Here is a 21,550-nt window from a genome sequence, read left to right on the forward strand (position 1 = left end):
TTTTATTTTTTCCCTTATGAAGAAAAGATACATTCTGTAGAAAATCGCAAACTGCTTTTTTCTGCTTAAAAAGAGTTTTGATGGGAAATGTTTGACCAGTCCTTGTAGGGGATAGTATTAGTAGACAGGGGATGAGGAGGTCACTGTAGGGACATGTGAGTGTGTGCAGAAAAGGACAAACTCTTTGATGGATGCTTTGGGGGACTTGTTCCCAGGTCCAGACACACAGGATTGGGAGGTCTGAGTAAGGCAAGACACATTTAATTTTAAAAGTACATACACTGTGCTCCTGGCTTTCCAAAGTTTGTTGTTGCCATTGCTATATATTGCTTGCATTGTAATGGTGCTGGCTACAGGCTGCCAAGAAAATGCCTGGGTTGGTGGTGTAGCATTTGCATCCTTACCAGATTTGGCCTTCAAACCCCGCAGTCCAAGCATTAGTGTAAAGCTGTAGCCTTCTGGATCTCATTCAAATATGAGCTGAAGTAAAGAGAAAACTGCAGCCTTGGCTGGGTGAGCATAGCAACCTCCCGAGGCTGTGCTGGTCCCTCGGCACAGCGCAGCAGAGCCCTCCTCCATCCGCTGCATCTCATGAAGACAGGCAGGGCATTGTGAATCTCTTACCGTTACTTTCGGGTAAGTAGTAACGCGTGACTCAAAAGCACTGGAGAGAGATGACTTTCTGCCAAGTGATACATCTCAAGCGATCAAGCTGGCTTCCTGGGGCTGTTTTTTAAATAAAACCAAATTGAATCAGGAGGCAGAGCAACACGAGGTCCGTTTGGGGATGCACTGAGCATGGGTATGTTTTGCTCTGTTGAGGTCTGTTCCCCTTCCTCCGTGCCTTGGTATTGTCATCAGGGTGTTTCCTGCACTGCCTGTTGCTTTTGTTGGTGTTTTTATCTCTTCCTGCGTGCGATGGCAGGGGTGTGGGTATCTACCACAGCAAACAGCATGTTTTTGGGCACACACAAACAGATTCTGGCTGGAGGCGGTGAGGCCAGTGGATGTGGAGCAGGTCCAGCTGCGCAGCTGGTGCCGGGGCAAGAGGAGAGGCTGGTGCTCCTCGCCGGCACCGAACAGCTCTGGGGCCCATCTGTCATGGGAGAGCTGCTGCTTCTGCATCTGTCTGGTGCTCAGCAAGATGGCAGGTTGGGAGAGCCAAGTCCTCCTGGCTCACACTGCTCACTTTGCACACAACTTGAAATAAGATCTTGTCTAGCTTGAGTGGGGACGGGATCCGGTCCTTGGCAACCACCCTTTGTGCTCTCCAGTTGAGTTGTGCCACTTCTTCTCCCCCTTACAAGGCTGAGGACTGGAGTGTCCTTACAGCAGGGACCGAGTGGTCTTTCACTCTCTCAGCAAAGCAATTAGCACTAATGAGCACTGTTCCAGTCCAGGTGTTCAGGCAGGAGCAGGCAGCAATATGTACACCTTTGTGTGCTCACACATCTTCCCACCACGCTGGTAGGGCTGGGCAGGAGCATGGGCCAGGAGGATGACTGGACACCTGGCACTGCAACCAGCTTGTTCATCTGGCTTCAGCCTCCCAGTGGGGTCTCCAAGGCAGATGTCACACAGGGAGGTGATACCACCCAGAGGGACGTTCCTGGACACCTGCAGTGCCAAGAACAGCCAAAACTTCCTCTTCTCCTGGAGTCACCCTGAGCTCACCGAGAGCTCCCAGGCTGTGCTTCACAGCAGGGTGGATACAAAGGTATGTGCTTGATAGGTGGTATTGCCTTGCCCTAAACACCTTCCCCCTTTAAATCTGGGTGCTGTCACCAGCTCTGCATTTCACCCCCAAATAAGGCTGGCACCCAGGGGCAGATGAGCTGAAGTACACTTGGATTTTACGCTGTGGGAGTCAGCAGAGCAAAAGGCACTCTTAAAAGACACAAAGCTATATTTTTTTCTTGGGAAGCACTTCCCTGGTGCTACACCTGGTGAAACAGCTCAGTCAGTGTGGGGTGCGATGGTGCCTTTGGCCAGGCCCTGATGCAGAGGATGAACAGCGGGATGCAGCTGGGGCATGCACCTGAGTGATGCACCGGAGAAACCTGGGGCAGCGGCGGGCAGGAGGAAGCGCCCTGCAGTAAAAGCCAAGCGCCGAGCGTCGAAGGAAGGATGTTCGGGCACATGCAGCTGCCAGGAGATGGGGTTACAAGGCGAAGCTAAACAAAGATCGCTGTGAAAAGGAAACGGATCCCTCCTGCCGACTGTAAGGTAGGAGCCGAGCGGTAGCTGCTTGACATCATCGGGATGAGCATTGGATTACAGCAAGCAGGGACTGACTCGGGAGCGGAGGAGAACACGCCCCTCGGCCCCAGAAGTGCAACTTCATTTAGCAGCTCCCAGTACAAGGAAACTGCAAGTCTGAAACTGGCTGTGACTTCCCCGGCCGGCTTGGCTGCTGGTCACACCGGGCAGAGACGCCAGGAGGGTGTAATCCAGCCTTGATTTCTTCCTCGGCGGCGGGACCACGGAATTTGGGATTCAAGAAGCAGCGGGAGCCGGGGTGGCCGTAAGTAGGGCTGTGCACGCTGCTGCGGGCGCGTGGGGCTGGCAACGGGCTGTGATGGTCAGTGGCCAGGAGACCTGCCTGGCAGCACAGCGAGGGGCTGCGCTCCAGTGGTCCCTGGCGTGGGAGCCGGAGCCACGCTGCGAAGGGGGGATTTGTTTAGAGATACAGTTAACTTTTGCCTAACTGACTGAACAGCGAGATTTTGCTGCCCACAGACTGTGGGCTGTAAAACTAAGCTGCATCCTGGTTTTTCTGCTGTTGGGAGAAACTGCTTGTAGGCTGATGGCAGGGATGTGGCTGCCGTTTCACTTGGAAGATAATGCAGTTCAGTACTTGCTGTGAAGGGGTAGCAGGGAGAGCAGACTTGGCAGTTCAAAATCACAAAGGACCATGGATCAGTGACCCCATGGAGATTTCTGGCCTCATTTCTGACATGTGTCCATTTATTCTGAGTGACCCGCTGAAGGGAATCCCTTACCACATCGGGGTGGCTCCATGCACCACAGGAATGGATGCCAGCCTGCAGGACAGGCTCCCGGTGCACCGTCTGCGCAGGGCCATGGTGTGAATCCATCCTTAGGGCTGTCAGGAGCTGCAGGGCTGCCCAAGGGTCCCCTCTGAACCTCAAGCGAGGGCTTTGCGAAGCATGGTGGTGGAAGTGGGCTCGGAGACTTGCTGGCATCCAGCTTTCCAAGTAAACGTTTTAAAAGGCAAAGACTTGGGATAAAAAAAGAACTGCTGTGTGGTGGTATTCTCAGGAGGCTTTGCAAATTCCTCCACCTCAGAGCTGTGTGTCTTTCTCTCCTCTCTCTGGATTCCCCTAAGCAGCTGGTAGCGAGCCTCAGTGGTGAGCTTTCACATGCATGTAATGCCTTGGCCCCAGAGGGGTGTTTGGGAAATGTTTCCCTTTGCTTGGAAGGGGTAAATTGGTCGACAGAACAAGAGCCACGTTTAGCCGCAAACCCAGAAGCAATGCCTGGGTGGCTGGGCTGGTGGCATAAACTAAGAGGAGGACACACTGGGGTCAAATGAGCAAGAGGCAGCTGCAGAGGGGGTACTGCAGCAGTGCAAGGATGAGAGGAGACGTGGTGTGGAGGTGACTTGACTGAGTGGCAGAGCCCATCAGTTGGTTGCAGCCCCTCCAGCTCTGGGCTGTTTGCTCACAGCGAGGTTGGCATGCCTGGCTTGGGTAGCTGTGGGGCACACCTTGGCTGGAAAGGGCCACGGTGCTAACGCATGGCCACTCAACTGAGAAATTGTCACGTTTCTGCTCTCATGAGGGATAGCGTTTGGGAAAGAAGGATGCATGAAGAGATCCTCAATGCCTGGGTTCATTCATAGTGCAGATGTAGGTTAAATGACCATTTACAAACATGGAGGCACCAATAGCACTTAACATACCTCTAACACAGAACAAGGCATTGAGTCCTTCAGACTGAGCTCCACGCAGCAGACGTAGGAGTCCCCCATACCATCATTTTCAGGGACACTTTCCAGTGCAGGGTCAGATGCCTCAAAGAGCTGGAGACCATTAAATATAATACATAGGCTCCCAGAGTAGGCTTGGTCATGATGGAAACCCAAGAATGTTCATAGCCATGCATTTTTCAACCACCTGGTACTTCTGTACTCAGTGGCTGATTCTGAGGAGGTGTACAGGCACACAATGAGCTAGAATGTGGAGTTTTGCTTTTTTCCCCCCTTATCCTCTTATTCCAAATAAAGGTACATCTCCTTTTGAGCCCACCGAGAGGAATACCCACAAGCATACAACCCTTTCCCCCCCCAGATAGCTATGGAAAATGTTTTCCAAGTTGCTAACATTTCTTAATCTCCCACGTTTCAGAGGCAGTTCCTGCAGCATACTGCTGTGCATCAATCCCTCCAGCCTGTCTGGGTAACCAAACACCAGCATTATTCCTATTTTACATGGGTTACACAGAAAGCAGATGATTTTCCTGGGCTCATACAGGTCTGTGGCAGAATCAGGGATGAATCTACAAGTCCATAAGGAACAGCAGAAGCCTCAACCCAGCTTTTTGTTTGCCTTTCTATGCCACCCTGTTCTGGTCTCTCCCATTTTCACATTCCAATTATTTCTCCATATGCTTAAGGGTTTTCTTAACATCACCTGTATATATGGACTGATCAGAAGACAAATTTTCCATCACAGTACTCATTTTAGAGAGGATGAGAGGGAAAAACCCACATGCTTCTAGTTATCTCTAGTCCATGACTAGAAAAAGCCAAGTCATAAAGGGAGCGGCTCCCAAGGCTTTCTAGCACCAGCCAGCAAGAAGGGAAGGTTCAGCTGTTGTGTGGACTTTGTCCCCAGCTCCTCATGACGGCAGTTAGAGAGGTCGAGACACCACTCCAGGACTCAGCTGGCACCTATAGCACGAGCACCAAGAGCAGTGGTTGAACTATGAACCACCTATTCCCCCATTTCAAAACTCTCACTCCCTTTGAGCCTACGGGAATCTGTACTTTACACCACCCGTTTCTGGTTTGCATGGTGAGTTCCCAAACGCTTCCTTCCCCGTACAGCCCCGGAGAGGCTCAGTGCTCTTTGCACGGCTCCTCCATGCCGGCACGTTGTTGGTCACAAGCTGCTGCCTCGGGAACTCCCCAGCGAGTGCCGAAATGCCAACTTCTGTTGATATTTGCCATGATGTAATAAGCCAAACATATCCCCACTGGAGCGTCATCAAGTTTACTGGAATTACTGTTTCCACAAAGTGTAATTAATCTGTGGTGCTCATTGCCACGAGATATCACTGGAACAAAGAGCTCAGAAGGCGTTTTATGGGTATCAGGTAGTTATCCCAGTAACAAAACAATTCTAGGTATGATTAAGAGGATATTGCATTTTAAGGATTATAAAACCTGGTTCAGAGTAATTAGTGACTTACGAAAAATATTCCACTACAATTACAAGTTTTCTTGCACCTCTGAGGCCAAGGATGCCAGCTGCTACTGGGGACAGGGCACGAAATGAGGCATCTCAGTCTGTGCCAGGAGGAGTGGGTTCCTGTTCTGAGCAGCGATGCGTACAGCCTGTTGTTTACCCTGGAGTCCAGAGACAGAAGAACAACCTTCTCTCTGCTGCCATCACCTTGCTTGAAACCAGAAAGGATTTCCTCTCTGGATCAAAAGCAGCACCATAACAGCTGTTGTGTAGAATAAAGCTGAATTCTGAAAAAAAAGCATTCTGGGTTTGTCTGGAACATATATTCCTTTTGAAGCAATGCTGAGAGCACCAAGTTTGTTTTGTGTGTTTGTTCCTTTTGGGTAACAGCTGATGTACATAGAGGGAATCTGAACCCCAAACACGTGCATCACGCTGATGCCCTTGTAATTCATTCCTGTTGGGGTATGGATCTTTAGCTATCCAATGAACATTTCCACAGGGGTCCCAAAATAATCTGTGGTGCCTTGATGGCTTATAGGACTAGATCAGCAAATGTGAAGCGTTCTTTAGCAAGTTACTTCAGCCCATCCTTAGTCACACTGCATCGACTAATCCACCTCACCACCCTTAAATCCGCAAACTCCCTGTGTGGGATATTGCCTGGCCTGTGCACAGAGGGGCTTTCAGAGCTCTTCCCATCATGCTGGGAGCTGCAGGACTGGATGAGCCAGAAGGGGGTGAGCCTTTGGGGATGGAGCAAGGGGCCCAGCTTCAGGTTTGCAGATTCTGAAGCAAGGGCTGTGGGGAGAAACATCTAGCCAGAGCCAGATCTGCAGGGTTGGAAAGCCAATACCAGTTGCTAAAGAGTTTCTGTCTCCAAAATCAGCTTTTTTGAGAGAAAATGGGTGCTTCCCCCCCATATCCCATCAGGAACAGGGCTGCTCAGTGATAACTTCTACTTCAGAGCATCATCGCTCCAATTTGCTTTAAGCCTCTCTTGGCAAAGGGCCATGTATTTTGAGATATTTTGCAACACATCTGAAGTGCTGGAGGTTTAACTGTTTGGGCTGCGTAACACAAGAGCCAGAGTGAGGCAGGAAGGCAAAGGAGGAAAATAAAGACTCGTGGATTTCCAAAGCTGGCTTGCTTCCTTCCTGCTTTTGTTTGCCTCCTTGGTGCCCTAAAAGGGCAATGCATATTCCCAGAGTTGTGGAAATACCGTTTCTTTTCCGGTCCAGTGTTTCCAGTAAGCACTTCACTGTAAATGGGGTAAACACTAACAAAAGTGTATTGTTAAATCCCTGTATCTTTGTTTGGCTACTGTCATGATCATAATTAGTATTTTCCACTGTAAGCCTGTCATCTGCAGATCTGAAGGTGCTTTACAAATATTTGAAGCATCTAGCAAGGGGAGCGAGTATTAATAGCTCCATTTAACAGATGGGCAAACTGACACACAGAAGCAACAAGTGCCCTGTCCTTGAAGCAGAGCCAGAGCTAGCAAGTTGTCAGCTCCAACAACTAGGGAGTTTTAAAAGTGGGTCAAAAAAAAAAAAAAAAAAAAAAAAGAAAGGCTGTAGATCTGTCCCAGCTTGGAAAACAATGGGGAATAGTTCCAGTCAGAGTGGTACTCAACCCAGATGGGCCAGACAGATGAATTGCTGGATGAACTACTGCTTATATGGTTAAATGGTTCATCTCTTGCTTTCTGTTCTAGTATTTGTCCCTGGGATGAAGTGAAAAAAACAGTCCATGATGTTCCAGAAAGTCTGAAAGCTGAAACAGCTGCTAAAATAAGCAAGTGTCTTGTTGGCTGGGCTCTGCAGGTCAGGAGATTGCAATGCACCCACAGATGTTAAGGCCACAGAGGAAATGTCTTTTAGTGGGGCTTGGGGACAGCAGAAGGCGGCACATCTGTGCACAAACAGCAAAGAAACCCAAGAAGCAGAAAACAGACCAAGCAAGGCAACTAAAACTACCAGACCAAATTTCCCCTTTTGCCTGTGAGAGGCTGACATGGGAGTTCCACTTCTTTAAAGGGCAGCGGAGCTGCAAACCAGTATTCATTTATACTCTCGAGGCAACCACCGGGTCCCCCGTGGCGCAGGTCAGGAGACACGAGTTGCCTCAGTTCTCCCCAGCACACCCACATGAAGTTAACAAAAGGAGAAGCAAAACCAAAGAGAACTCTGTGAGGCCAGGCCCATGACTGGAGTTCCCTTGCTCTTAGACACCACAGGCCAAATCTCTGTTAGCGCAAACCCTCCTGAGGAGGTGCCATACGAACACCACCATCCTGCAGCCCTTCAGTCGGTGTCTCTGTGCTCGCCAGGCTGGGTTTTGGCTGAGCCTGCTGGGCAGAGCCCTGTCAGACCCTGCATCCCCCTTGCCATCCTAGTTGCTGACAGTGGAAAAAACAGCTGAGCTTTATGCTACCCAACGAAAGCACAGATAATGTTTTCTTACGTTTGTTTTCTTATCCTTCCCCAGAAGCTGCTGTCCTGCTGCGTATGAAGCTTGTTTGAAGTCATGTCCAGAAGGAAAGTCAACTGAATCAGGTAGGGATTCACACTATGGACAGATATAATTTTTTATTCACAGGGAGATGTTACATAAACAGGAATGTGTTTTTTCCTTGCTGTTTCATAGAGTCATTTGACCTGTATTCTGAATTACTAGATGCTAGGAAGCCAAGAGGAAAAAAAAAAAGTCAATAATTTGACTTTCTTGCCATAATGACTTTCCTGCTCTATTTTCCATACTTCACAGCCATGTATTTTACCAAGTCACATTCCAGTGCTGACTCTCAGGGCAGCCCCTAGTGCAAGCTGTGCTGCACAGCCTCTCCCCTGCCCGCAGCGGGGACATTGTGTGCAAATCCTGCTCACAGGCTGTCCGCATGCTTTACATGGGAATATTGTTTGTCCATACATAACCATGTAAACGAGTTTTCCTCTGCACATAGAGTCAGCCCAGCAAGATCCAGGGAACACCCAAAGTTTAACCTTTTGTGGCACTTGCGTAAATGGCAGATCCACCAGCTCAGACAGCCCTTTCTGTGGTTTCACTCCCATGTCTGCTGCCCTCAGAGCATCTCCTCAGTCCTCAGATCATCTTGCTGCCTTCTCTTGTTCCTGTGCTGAGCTTTCCCTTACACAGAGCTGCCATGGCCATATTGTTTGCAGATTTGGCAATACAGGATCTCAGGATTCTCTGGTGCATGTAGATATGCAGGTCTCTCAGAGCAGTTCATCTCTTGTATCCAGCATCTTTCCCGTGTAAGCTAGAGACACCCCAAGTCCTTCTACATGCAAGCTGCATTTTAGTGTACCATTAAATAGTTGGCAATTCATTTTGTTAGAAGCGTTCCCTTTTCTGAGACTATAACTTGCAATGATTGCTGAGCATCCCCAGTGTAACGTTACAGGCATGTCTCGAGCACTGCTTCAACTCATGTCTAGATGTCATATCCCTGGTGACGTACGCAGACAGATTTACCCTGCCTGCAGAAAGGATCAGAAGCTGCTATCACCCAACACAGATGTACAAAAATTCTCCATCTGTCACAGAAATACTCAGAGAAAGGGTTGTGCAGGCCAGCAGAGCTTTCTCTGCCCAGGTAGGGGGCCCAGCAGGGTAGCACAGCCAAAGGGACTACTGATTTCAATGGGTGAGAGAAGCCATGGAGCCACCTGAAAGGGCTTAGCTCAGCCACCTCTCACTGCCAGCCTGTTTTTAACTCCCACACTTCTCTTTTCTATTGTATGCAAAGCACCAATAGTGTCATCCCAGCCCCCCAGTCCTTCTCACACTCCCGGAGACAGATCTGCCCCCTGCCCTGGGCTGGGAGTCCCGCCGGTGGCTTTCTGCTGTGCTGTGGGGTGGATGGACAAGGCAGCCAGCTCCAGGGAGCACAGCTAAGCCTGGCTTTGCTAATCAGCCTCATTCCACACTGACACTCTTAAGAGTTGCCCTGGTTATTTTTAGGCACTGCTGGGAGCTGCCAGGGCTCTTGCACCTCAGGAGGTTTCACAGCTTCTCGATCAGTCCCTTACAGCACACCAAGTCAGAAGGACTCTTTGGATGCTGGATGTGAGCTCCTATGGGATTGTGCAAGCCTGAATGAGGAAAAGCCAAGGCAGGTGGCTCTCAGCTTCATGCACCCTGTGCTAAGCAGAGGCTCCTCAACTACCAGCACTCAAAACTGCATAGTTACAGCCTGCACAGCAGCTCCTCCAGGCTAAGCTCTCCTTCCCAGCCATGCAAGCACTACCTTCACACAGCAGCAGAGCTCAACTCCTCAGATCACTAACAAAAGCTGGACAAGATTGCTCTTTTTCCTGCTAGGCATAAAAGACCCATCCTTGCTTACCTCTGTTCTTGCACGAAGATCTTCCTCCACCCAAAACCAGAGCTATCCCATCAAGACCTACTGTGGCTTCACCTTCCTTTTATACATGACAGGGGCAGCTGTGCTAGAAAATATCCCCAGCTGCATTTCCTCTGCACTTATTTGACTTCTCCTTGCCCAGGGAAGCCTGCAAAGTGTTGGGAAGGTTGTGCTGGGGCTGAGCATCCCTGGGCCAGGAATTTACATGGGGTCTGAGTAGGTGATGTTCACTCAGAGGTCAGTGCCTTGCTGTGTTCAGAACAGCTGTGGGACCACTGGGGAGTTTTCAGCCTTTGCGGTGAAATTCAGCAGGGATTTTTTTCCCTGAATGATTTGGGGGAAGGCAGAAAACCCAAGTCTGAAGGGGATCCACACTGCAAAGGAATCCACCCCATGACCTCTGCACATCACAAGCAGGAAGAATACATGAGTCTTCCTGGAACATGCCTGTAATAGCAGCTGTGGACCTTTTTCAGCTGGAGGGTTTAAAGTGACCGGTCTGCGGCTCATCTGCTTTGCAAGTTCAGGCATTAGCAGATCTGCCACACAGTCACTGGTTTTGTTCATGTAAAAATATGTTGACATATAAAGCTCAATAAGAAGTTGGGAGAAATTAAAAATAATGGAGAAGGGACTTGTACCCTCATACCCCTTACAGCATTGAAAGGGTCTCTGCAGGGGACAGAGAGACCCGTGGGTGCTGGCTCACCAGGCAATGGGTGCTCATGGCTGCGCTGGGTGAACACGTGGGCTTTGGCTCGCTGCTCTTTGCTGTGCAGAAGTCAGAGAGCTGTGTCCACCTGCTGCGAGCCTGGCTTGAGGGGATGAGAAATGGGGGGAAGAAAGGTGCCAGCCTGCCACAAACTAGGGCCGGCGGGGTCAAGCGTGCCTCATCCAGATCTGCCACCCCATCCCTCGGAGGGATGGGCGTCTTTCAGAGGAGGGAGGGGGAACCAGAGTGCCCTGATTTATTTAGCACCTCGAAGCTGTGGGATGTGAAAAACAAGCTCGACCTGGGAACAAAACAAAAATACAACTGCTGTCACGGCAACTGTCTCCAGATGCATGAAGAGACCAATTATTTCCATTAATCAACTTAGTGAGAAGCTGCAGAAGAGGCTTAAGCTGCAGCGGAGGCTCGGTGCTGAGGGGAGGGAGGAGCAGAGAGCTCCATCAAACCCTGTTGCCAAGGCAAACCACGATTCCTCCCGTGGCAGAGGATTTTTGGAGCAGACGCTCAGCACCCATGCCCCGCAGGGACTGGCAGAGGGGTGCTGCCCGCTCCTTGCACAGGGATGCAGGCTGGCACCGGGCTGCCCTCCTGACAGATGGACAGCCAGATGGACGGGTGGCTCCCTCCTCCCATCGCCCACACATCCTGACGCTAATGAGATGCTGGTGAGGCTGAGCAATCCCCTCCTGCCGCCCCCACTCCTCCCCAGTCCTTCCCCTGGGGCCCACAGCAGCACGCATAAGGACTCACCCTACCCCGATGCCAAGGGTCGGCTGTGATTTTGAAATCTGGCTGGAGCAACTCTTACATCAGCTGGGAGCCAGGCAGTGGTCAGGAGGATGTGGGGCGGCAGGAGGTGCCTGGGGACAGCAGGGACACTGCAGTGGGGGTCCCTGGGGATATGCTGAAGGCCAGGAGGGAGGGGAGGGCCTAGGGGAGCTTGGTAGCACTCCGTGCAAGATTTGTGAAGTTGTAGAGGAGTCAGTCCAAGCCTACTCTTAAACCTGGGGCTAAGCTATTAGTTACCAGTTCTACAGGCATTAAGTGATCTTCATCCTGCAAAACGAGGCCAAAGCAAAATAATGGATCTGTTTATGGACACCAAGCTCCAATCTCCCCTGCTGTATCTACCCTCCTCCTATATGAATTGTAATTTCCCACTAATTTCTAGAGAACCCTAGAAGCTCTGCTCCTGCAAAACCCCTGCAGTGCCTGGAGAAGCTGTGATGTCTGCGCTGGCTGAATTCATTGTATTTAGTGTAAGAGCCAGAGGGTGCAGAGTTACTACGAGGAATCCCACAGCAAAAGCCTTCCAAAAATAGCAATGTGCCATGCCCAACCTTGACATCTCTTCACCACTGAAGTGTAGTGAGGCTTTTCCATGCTATTCTTACCTGGAAAGAAGCTTCTCAGCACATGAGATGGACACACATGCGCTGGTAGGAGAACAGGCTGCTGCCCTGGTCCTGCCTGTTTTCTCACCTAGCCAGGAAACTCAGGGCTCAGCAGTTTGGAGCACATCAATTCTGGCCAATAAGACCCACCACCACCACGTTTTGGAGAACACAGACCCAGCAGGAAAGCAGGGGAGCTCTGTGCCTGGCGCAGACCCTATCACCAGCCTTACCGACGCTTGTTGCATATGTAGCCACTACCAGAGCGGGCTCCCAACAGGACATCTGCATCTTCAGCTCGGCTGCTGGACGTGGATCTAAGCTCTGGTGCATGGGGGTTATGAGCCATAGTGAGGCTTTTAAGGCATGAGCACAGGTCTAAAAATACTCTCTAACCCTGATAACACTGTTACACAGCCCTCCTTCTTTGATGTGCAACCCCTCATGCATGTTCCCAGACAAGAGCCAGTGGAAAATTTGCTGAAAATTCCAGATGGAAGTTGTCAGACAGTTGGTGGAAACCCCCTGACCTCAAGTGCTGGCTTCAGCCCTACAAGATTTTTTTTCTTCCTCGCTGGATGTGACTCTCCCAGCAGGAAACCTCACAGCAGCCCCACAGGGAGCACAGAAATCCCGGTGCTCTCGTGTCTGTGCTCTACCAGGCCCCCCTCTGCAGTAAACCATCTTACACTGTAAATATTTTAAAAGCCCAGCAGCACTCCTGAGTATGTTTTGCTGTTGTTATGGATCCGGCCCCAGCAGGAGACGTCTAATAATAGTCACTGTACCCTGGAATGAAAGGGCAAGGGGCACTGCACAATGTGGAGAGCTCGAAGGCGACTGTATGGCTTCAGGCCTTGGTCCCTGTAGCTGGCAATGAAGGAGAGAGAAATGAGATGCAATGTATGGGCACAAGAAGGAGTCACATCCCTGTTTGCCAGCAGAACTTTGAAATTTTACCCCAGAAACACAGCAAGGTTTAGCTTGGCTTCGTGGCTTTATGGCTTCAGAAGTTTGGAGGCCAAAAGAGAGCATTAGATCCTCTGGTGTGACACCAAGCAGCTGGGAGGGCAAGTGTCTGGTTGGGCTGTGGGACGAGGGAGCCATCTCCAACCAGAACCCGCAGCTGGTTCCAGCTGCCACTGGCAATGGGCTGGCATGGGGCCACAGCCAGGCAGCAGCATCCTGGGACGCGAGTCTGCTGGGACTCCTGTGCCCGGGGACCGCAGTGTCCCAGTCCCTGCCCTTGGGGCTGCCTGCTGCGGCCGCAGGGGTGGCCAAGGTGCAGAGGTCCCCTCCTTGGGTGTCTCAGGGGACAGCACGGGCAGGGCAGCTGCCCCTGCTCCCCCCCAAGGAACAGGTTGGTCTCTAAAGGAAAGCAGGGTGGGAGCAGGTTTAGTTAAGCAGCTAAATCCATTGCTGTGTTTAACCTTTGAATGTCCTTCCTTGCAGCAGCCCAGGTGTGCTGTGCTGGCCACCCTAAGGGCAAGGATGTCTAAGCAGGGGACTAAGCTGCCTTATGCCCAAAAGTGTCACGGATGCCATGCAGAGACAAACAGGACTTTCTCTGACCTAGAAGCCCTTTGTGCCCTCAGAAAAGGCAGGTTAGGTGGAGAGGAAAATACTGAGGAAGGCAAGAGGTAAGAGGCAGAGCAGAAAGGAGGAGCAAAGCAGGCAGTGGAGGGGAAGCTGGCTGAATTCAGTGCAGCCTGCTGATAGCCAGCATCAGTGCAGAGTCCAAAAATAGCCCTTCCTAGCCATAAAAAGCTTATAGTTTAACCTAGACAAGGGACAGATGCAATATTGTGTGAAGGGTTTCCTTGAAACTGGAGGCCGGGGCTGGGTGTGACTGTAACATCCATCTGATCCCTCAGAATTAGATCCAGGATGCTGGCTTGGGTCGCAGGACTTGTGTTTGCTCTGCAGACGCATGGTCCTGTGTTGAGTTTAACCTGCCCATAGTGTTTCCAGGTCATTTGTCTGCCACTCTTCTATTACTTGCAGTAACTGTTTGCTCGTAGTCTTTGGGTTCTGTGCTGTGAAGAAGCAGGCAAAGGGGGAAAATGGGAATTAAATGCTGGCTTGTGAGTGGAACTGAGAGGGGCATTGAACTGACCCCAAAAAAATGCCCTGGTTTCTTCTACCAAAAGGCAGAAGAAATATTTAACCCTTTAATTTCTTAGCATCTACCTTCTAACTGGGTACAATTCACCCCCAGTATGAGTAGGGCTGGTTTAGCAGCAGCCCCCAGAGCAGAGCCAGCTGCTCCGTCAGCTGCTGGGTGGCTTCCCTGGAAAATGCCGGTGAGCCCAGCTGCAGTCTGACAGCAAAACTGCTCCAGAAGCTGAGTCCATGCCAGCAAAGACAAGATTATTACAGCTCCAGATTTTTTACTCCTCACAAGACACTATAGAAAAATAAGTCCAGACCAAACAGCAGGTTTGGCAAAGCCAGGTTATTTCAGGGGGGCACAGGAACAGAGGTGGCTCTGGTGTCTGTGGCAGCTTGCGAGGGGCTTCTTCACTTGTGGTCAGCTGCCCTGGGACAGGCAGCGCTGTGTCCCCACGGTGGAGGGGACACAGCCTCTCTCCAAGCAGCACAGAAAAGCTTTTGAGGAATGTGCAATGGGCAGCAGGTCCCAGCCCTCTGCCAGTGCCCTTTGTCACGGTGCCACACATCCCCTGCCCCGTCCCTGCAGGCTGGCACACTGCACCGAGGGCACAGGGACCGTTTCTGTTACCGTCAACAGCAAGGAGGGAAGGGAGCAGGAAATGACCCTCTGGGGACAAGTTGAATCATCTCTTTGAAGTGCCCTGGAAACCCTTGTGTAGTGCATTTGTGTGTTGTGGGCTTATTCCTGCAATGCCTGGCAAGAGCTGGCACATCATTCCCTCCCACCGGCCCACGGGAGTATGAAAAGCCGAAGGTGGGGAGCCGATGGATGATGCACCCCCCCTTTGCACCGCCCTGCCACTGCTAAATGACTGTCCACAGTGACGCAGTTTCAGGTTGAACTACGTGGGCAAGAGGGAAGGTGGTTCCTTTCTTGTCCCTGGCAGATGTTAAAAGATGTTTCCACTGACTAAAAACCCACTGAACGGTTTTGCACCTGCCTGCAAATGTGGAAGTGGTCTTTGAAAAATCAGGTTTTTCTATCAAAAATTGAGATGACTGCTCCCATCACCTCCTTGGTCCAACAGCTTCCCGGAGGCAGAGAGGCTGGAGTGTCTCTGCCAGCGGGGAGGGATCTCTGCCTGCAAGGCTTTTGAGAGCCGCCCACCATGTAAATCCTAAAAAAACTGCACAAAATTGAAAGCTTTGCTCATAAATCCGCCCGGCTCCAGCTCTTTGCATGGAGAGCCAAAGGCAGGAACTTTCCCAGCCATGGAAAATAAATAAATCACACGCGCCATCTCCCGGCCACAGAGCTGGGACCCAAACCTGCCCTGAGCAGGACTTGCTTCTGCATACTTTGTTCCTTCCCCTATTTTATATCAAGATCCCATCCTTTTCCCATGCGATGGGAGTCAGTTGGCACCGCGCTGCCGCAGCTGAGCACATCTCCCTTGGGCAGCTGCCTCAAGGGACATGGGGAAAGTGCTGCACCCCGGGGGCTGGCCAGCTCCTGCTGCCCAGTTTGTGGAGTCCATCCTGCAAACCAGATGGTCCAGCCCCTGGTTCAAGGGTAGGAGGACTCCTGAGCATATCAGCTCTGGATTGGCCTCGCTGATGTGGAGATGGACCTAGGCTTGTGTGGACTGCTCTTAGGGAAGCCTCCCAGGTCCACCTGACATTTCTCCGGCAGCTACAGAAGGTCAGCAGCCTCTGGGCTCGGGCAAGCTGCGAGGAGGACTGGTCTGGGAATGATGGATGCTCGTCCTGTCCCGGGGAGAAGGCGCTTTGCTCACTAAGATCAGCCAGCCTGCTGCATCCAGAGCCGGTGCCTCGTCCCGGGAAGGGCAGGGCTGGAAAGGAAGGAGGGAAGATGAGGAAAAACAACAGCTGGGATCTCTTCCTGGGGCAAAGGATGCAGCTTTTCCAAGGGCTCATTTAACAGGGGCTAGATGGATGCCCTGCGAGGAGGCAGGTGTTGGCGAGGATTTGCTGGATTTGGAGAAGCAGGTTTTCCTGGGAGCTCTGGGTGGGCCAAGCCCAACGTCCCACCAGTGAGCCGGTGCCAGCAGTCCCTCAGCTGGCATCAGAACCAAGAGAGGAGCCCCTGGGGCTACTGGGTTTATGCAGGTTTTAGGTTACTGCACTCTGCTCAGTCTCAGGAATGAGGAGAATTTAACCTCTTTTATCATGGCTATTGCATCTTTGCCAGCATCTTCTTTCTACTGCCATGACATTGGGGATTACAGAGTGAGGAGTGCGATTCCTGCCCAGGCTGGTGGTCTGCCAGCAGATTTCCCTGGTGGGAAGATCAATATTAAGCAGGATTTGTACAGGAGGCTAAGCAAATTTCTTAGTGGGTCATTAACGCAAGACACAAAAGCAAGTGAATGACAAGAAGTTGAATTGTTTTTCATTACACACACACATTTCTAATCGGGACCTCCTTCAAATATTGACAATATCAGCAGGGCTAAAGGCATTTATTTACAGTGAGCAGAATCACAGATAAGACAACAATTAATCTCTAACTTCCATGCAGAAAAACAAATTAAGTGCCAAACTGACTAAACAGGAGCAGGAACCAAGAATACCAGGTTTCCAGTGCAGAGGCAGCATGCCCTCGCTAGCTCCATGTCCGGGAGCCAAGACGCCTGTGATACATTCCCCGAGCTGCTGAGGTCCCTGGACTCTGTGTGCTGTACAAATGCTGGCAAGTTAAACCGGCGGCTGAAATGAAAACCCAACAACTTAAGGACTCATCAGGCTGAACTAAGAGCTGGCTCACGGCGGTGCTTGCGGGTGGCGAGTGGCTGCTCCGAGCCTTTCTTCATGCTCTGCACTTGGCACAGACACAAGCCTGGAGTGAAGGGATCCAAATATCTTACAGAAGGGCTGATTTTCACATGTTAAAGTGCTTATCTCAAAGCAATCCAGCCCAACACTTTTTCAGTGACATCCGACAACCAGTGGAGGCCAGTACTGATCCAAAGCCCCGTACCTATAAAATACTCCCCTGCTCCCTGAGCTTTCCAGCGGGTATCCAGCAGGGTCCTGATCATTTCCCATTACAAATTCAGGTTGGATCAGCACCCCATCCCCATCCCATGCAGCGAGCCAAATTTGGCCTCTGTTCAAAGCTCCCGTGGCATTTTGAGGAGGAAAGAGGGCTTTTTCTGTAATGCTTTTTCTGTAGAAAAAAGCTGTTGCAAGTGACCTTGCAGCTCCTAAAGGAGAAGGCCAGAAAATCAGGAGAGGAACATGTCTTGTCTGCCTTGCTTTGCAGTGGGAAGATAGAACAAGGGCCAGTAAGGCACCTGGGATGGATCCTTCCCTCCCTCCTGCCCTCACCCAACAGAGTGGGTCACCGGCACGGTGGGTCACCCGGCACGAGGGGTCACCCCACATGCTGCCCCACGTGACAGGGTTGATATCTGAGATTTCAGTAGCTGCTGCTAGAGGAACTGGAGCAGAGTTACAGGGACTATTTTTTCATGCTGTAATTTAACTCCACAGAGTAACCTAACCTGTAGGGAGCCATGACTCGAGGCTTGCCGAGCATCCTTGACCTCACAGCTGTGTTTTCTCTGCAGTGTTTTGCAGGTGTAGAGCGATGCAATGGAGGTAGAGTCCAGCACGTACACTGACTTTATTTCCTGCGATCGGGCTGGTCGGAGGAACGCTGTCCATGACATCCAACGAGATGCAACCACCATCAGCATGCGCAAGCTGACCGAGGACCTAGGTGACCTCGCTGTTGAAGGAGCAGGTGAGCAGCCGCAGGCACCAGTAAGTCCAGCACCTGGCACCCAGGCTGGAAGGGGAAGGCACGAAATGGCAGCCCAGCTGACCAGTGCTGTCTCTGGGACCATCACACAGATGCTCAGGAGGAACATCTCATTCCTTGCTGCAGTCAGTGCCTTCATGTTTGCTGGGCACTCAGCTAGTGGGCAACTCCCCAGGCCGAGGGGCTCTTGCAGTGAATGGGATGGTCCCGGGGCTGCTGGCACACGAGCACTGCACACTCCAGCCAAGGCCCTTTGCTCGGCTGGTTGGTAGAGGCTCTAGTGCTTAAACAAGACATGGACTGATGAAGAGCCTTCCCAGGGCAAATTACACATCAGGTGTGCCTTAGGCTTTATAAAAATCAAGTGTGGGGCAGGTTGTGGTTTGCTTTTTCTTTGTTGGTTGTTTTTTCTTTTTTTTTTTAAATCAGCCTTCAGATAGTTCAACAGTAATTTAAATAACAACAGAAATAATTTTAAACACCACCAGACATCTGCAAATCTTCCCCTGTAGCCCAAACATGGCAGCAGTATCACTCTGCTCAATATATGCCAGCCGGCTGACTACAGGAAGCATGAATCCTCTGCTCAGAGCACAAGCAAACCAGCCACTCTTATTTCACTAATAAGCAACAAAACATACAGCACCACTGCAGAGGGCAAACTCAGTTTTTTACTCTTTTACTCCTCCAGTCTACAATCTGTAACTATAAAAACACTTTAAAACACATTACCCCAGCTGTACCTCTTCCAACATGTCCATACTAGCACGTGTCCATCCACCCGTCCATAACAAGCACAAATTAGAGCTCTTCTGCAGAGAGCAACTCAGGCAGCTGCCAGGCTGTCGGGCAGACGTTCCTGGAGTGCTTGCAAGTTGCCGTTACAGGTTAGACAAGGTGAGCACATCCCTGCCCCGGGGCTCCCTCCCAGCATCACCAGATGTGTGGAGAAGCATTTGTAATCCAGGAACATGAAGGGAGAACCCAGTGCTTTTAAACCAAATATCTGGCCACAGGAGGGTAGTGATAGGTCTTCAGGTGGCAATCTGAGTAAAATCAGCTATAGCAATTACTGATCGCTTGTGTTCTCAGCAGAGTTTAACTGTGCTTTCTTCCCAATCCTCCCTTCTGCAGAAAGCCAAAGAGATGCCACTTCTTCTGAGAACGACCCTGGAGCAAGACCAAAGGGGCAAGAAAACAGCCCCTCCCCATGACAGTGCACAGGGGGTGGGATGGGGAGGAGAAGGGCCTTGCTGTGAACATTAAACAAGAATTTGCTGTTGAATCTGTGGACAAAAGCCAACCTGGAACAGCAAGTTGTCTGTCAAATGCCTCTGCTGCAACCAGTTTTGTTTAGAGCACCACAAGATGGTATGCAAGGACTGGCACCTCCAAAAGACTTCTGCTTCCATCCCTAACAATTTAGAGCAACGCTGCCGTGGTTGTAGTGATATGAGCCATTCTCAAGATGCCTTAGCTGCAACTTTCCCCTCGGGGAAAAAACGATTTCAGTAATAATAGACACATCAGACTTTCCTGTCCAAGGTACCTTCCTCCTTTGCAAATTTAGATTATTATTTATTCTGTTTCCATAGATTAGAAATTTAGATTATTGTTTTTTCTAAGCGTCACCCTCATCTGCATCTTAGACCTGACCTGGCCTCTGGACTGTCCATGCAGCCCCTCGTCAGGGTGGGCAGTGGGGAAGGGACCCGGCCAGTCGTTCATGTCAAGCACCATTCACCTGTGCTGCTGCTGCTTAGCATCAGGAAAGGACCAAAGCACAGCTCTGTGTGGATGAGCTCCACCTACAGACCCAGCAACACCAGCCACAGGCATCTTTTTCTTTGGGTTTTAGCATTTTAAGATATTGTTAAGGGGAGGGGAGAAACATTTTGCTAGTTTGACTGTTGAATTTCAGGCTTTACTTTGCAAGCTGTTAGCTGAGATGATCTCTGGTAGGATCTCACACCATTCTCTCTTTTAGGAGATACGTTTTGTGTTAAAGATGGTTTGATAAAACTATATAAGCTGTTGGAATAAATAATAGAGCCTTCAAGTACTGAAGGTGCTTTTTTCTGCCTGGGTGTTTCTTCTTCCTCTGTTTTGCCTTGCAGCTGCTTGAGCTGCAGGGTGGTTACATCAGCTTTCCCCAATAGGGAGATATGGAGCTGTGTTACAAGAGAGTCCCTTCTGTTTGGGTCTGTGAAAACCCATGGGTTGGCAGCACCCAGCTGGAAGCAGATGTAGTTGAGCACAGAAAATGCTAGAAGTCTGCCCCCACTTTCCCATGTTTGCTGTCAGGCAGCACTTTTCTCACAGGTGTTTCAACCACCCGTGGGAGCACTGCTCCCCTCCACGTTAGTACCCCAGAAGTCAAGCACAAGGCTGGCTTGGGACTTGGTGGAGTGGCCCAGAGCAGCAGAAGAGGTGCCAGTGAGAAGAGGTGTTTTCCCTCTGCAGCACAGAGCTACAAGGACATCGCTGGTGTTTCACCCAGCCCAGGCAGAGCCAATCCCACCGGAGCTGTGGGAGGCAGCTACAGCCTGGCTGGGATCGATGGCCAGTGCAGGGACACAGCAGAGCTGGCCCAAGAAATACTCTCCACTGGTTACACAAGGACAAACATCACCCTAACAGCCCAGGGAAGAACTGAATGTTACGAGTTTGAGATTTATCAGAGAAAACAAGGCCATAAATAAGCAGAGAAGCGGCTGCCAGACAGAGGGAGAATTGTCTGTGGGTCTCCGAGAAGCGATGGCCGCAGGGCCAGCACAGAGATGTCCATGGCTCCAGCCCCTACAGGAAATGAGGATTTGGCAGCCAGGTAGTGGCTGCATCTGCTGCTTTGGCAGCTGCAAGCCAGCTCGGCTCCCGGAGCTGCCCGGACAACGGCCAAGAGCCTGCTCCCGTTTCCCCATGCTCTGGGGCAAAACAGCAGGTAGGTCCTGGTCTTGGCTGACTGCGCAGTTGGGTCTTTAACCCCCTCTGCCACTGAACAGTATTTTTGGCTCATGCTGACACACAGAGAAAGCTGAAAGGCGGTGCAGAGGGACTGTGCACGACGCAAGACCTCCAGCAGTCAAATGCAGGCTAATCTTAGGTCTCCCTGGTCAGAAAATATCTGTTACAGACTTATATTTAGGCAGATGATTAGGGACCTGTTGGCCAGCTCCCCTCAGAGGACAAGCGAGAGGCATCGGGTTCCCCCTGCAAGTGAAGGAGCCAGCTCAGCTGTGGTTGCCGATTGTGCTGAAACACCAAGGGCGTTGGCTTAATCCACCCACATCCTGACTTGCAAAGTTGCTGAACGCATGGATGCTCTGAGCCCTTCATTTCAGTTGAACACAGTGGCATGCCAGACCTCCCGAAACTCTGAGCACTAAATGATTGGAAAGTCTTTCAGCAAACACTCCCCTGCCCAAGCTGACAGCTGTCCAAAAGCCAGGCAGCCCAGGCTGCACCACTGCTGGCTCTTAGCATCAACCGACTGTGCAAAACTCAGGACATGGGAAAAAAAGGTGTAAGCTATTTCTTATACATGCCAGAAAAAGCGAGAGTACACAGTGATAGCGCTGCTGCTTCTAGCAGTGATACACATCCCTTTGATTACCGAGGGGAAAAGGACACGTGAGGTTGGATCAACCTGCATCCATACATCCAACTTGCCTGCCTAGCAAGGGAGCAGGGGTACCTTCC

General features: G+C 50.9%; 1 protein-coding gene across 1 annotated transcript; it reads left to right on the forward strand.

The window, feature by feature from the left end:
• Positions 1-2,368: 2,368 nt before the first annotated feature.
• Positions 2,369-19,918, forward strand: PKIG (cAMP-dependent protein kinase inhibitor gamma). Its single transcript, XM_074843396.1, has 4 exons — positions 2,369-2,524; positions 7,926-7,993; positions 17,658-17,833; positions 18,986-19,918. Exons 3-4 carry the CDS (start codon positions 17,683-17,685, stop codon positions 19,063-19,065), a joined length of 231 nt encoding a protein of 76 aa, XP_074699497.1. The 5' UTR covers positions 2,369-2,524; positions 7,926-7,993; positions 17,658-17,682; the 3' UTR covers positions 19,066-19,918.
• Positions 19,919-21,550: the final 1,632 nt, after the last annotated feature.

Source organism: Strix aluco, chromosome 17, assembly GCF_031877795.1.
Source record: "Strix aluco isolate bStrAlu1 chromosome 17, bStrAlu1.hap1, whole genome shotgun sequence".
In the NCBI taxonomy this organism is placed as follows: Eukaryota; Metazoa; Chordata; class Aves; order Strigiformes; family Strigidae; genus Strix; species Strix aluco.

Bases quoted from the DNA above. Each gene is read 5' to 3' on its own strand.
- PKIG (XM_074843396.1), top strand. From the start codon at position 17,683: ATGGAGGTAGAGTCCAGCACGTACACTGACTTTATTTCCTGCGATCGG. The intron at 17,834-18,985 runs GTGAGCAGCCGC...TCCCTTCTGCAG, and splicing joins CCTCGCTGTTGAAGGAGCAG to AAAGCCAAAGAGATGCCACT.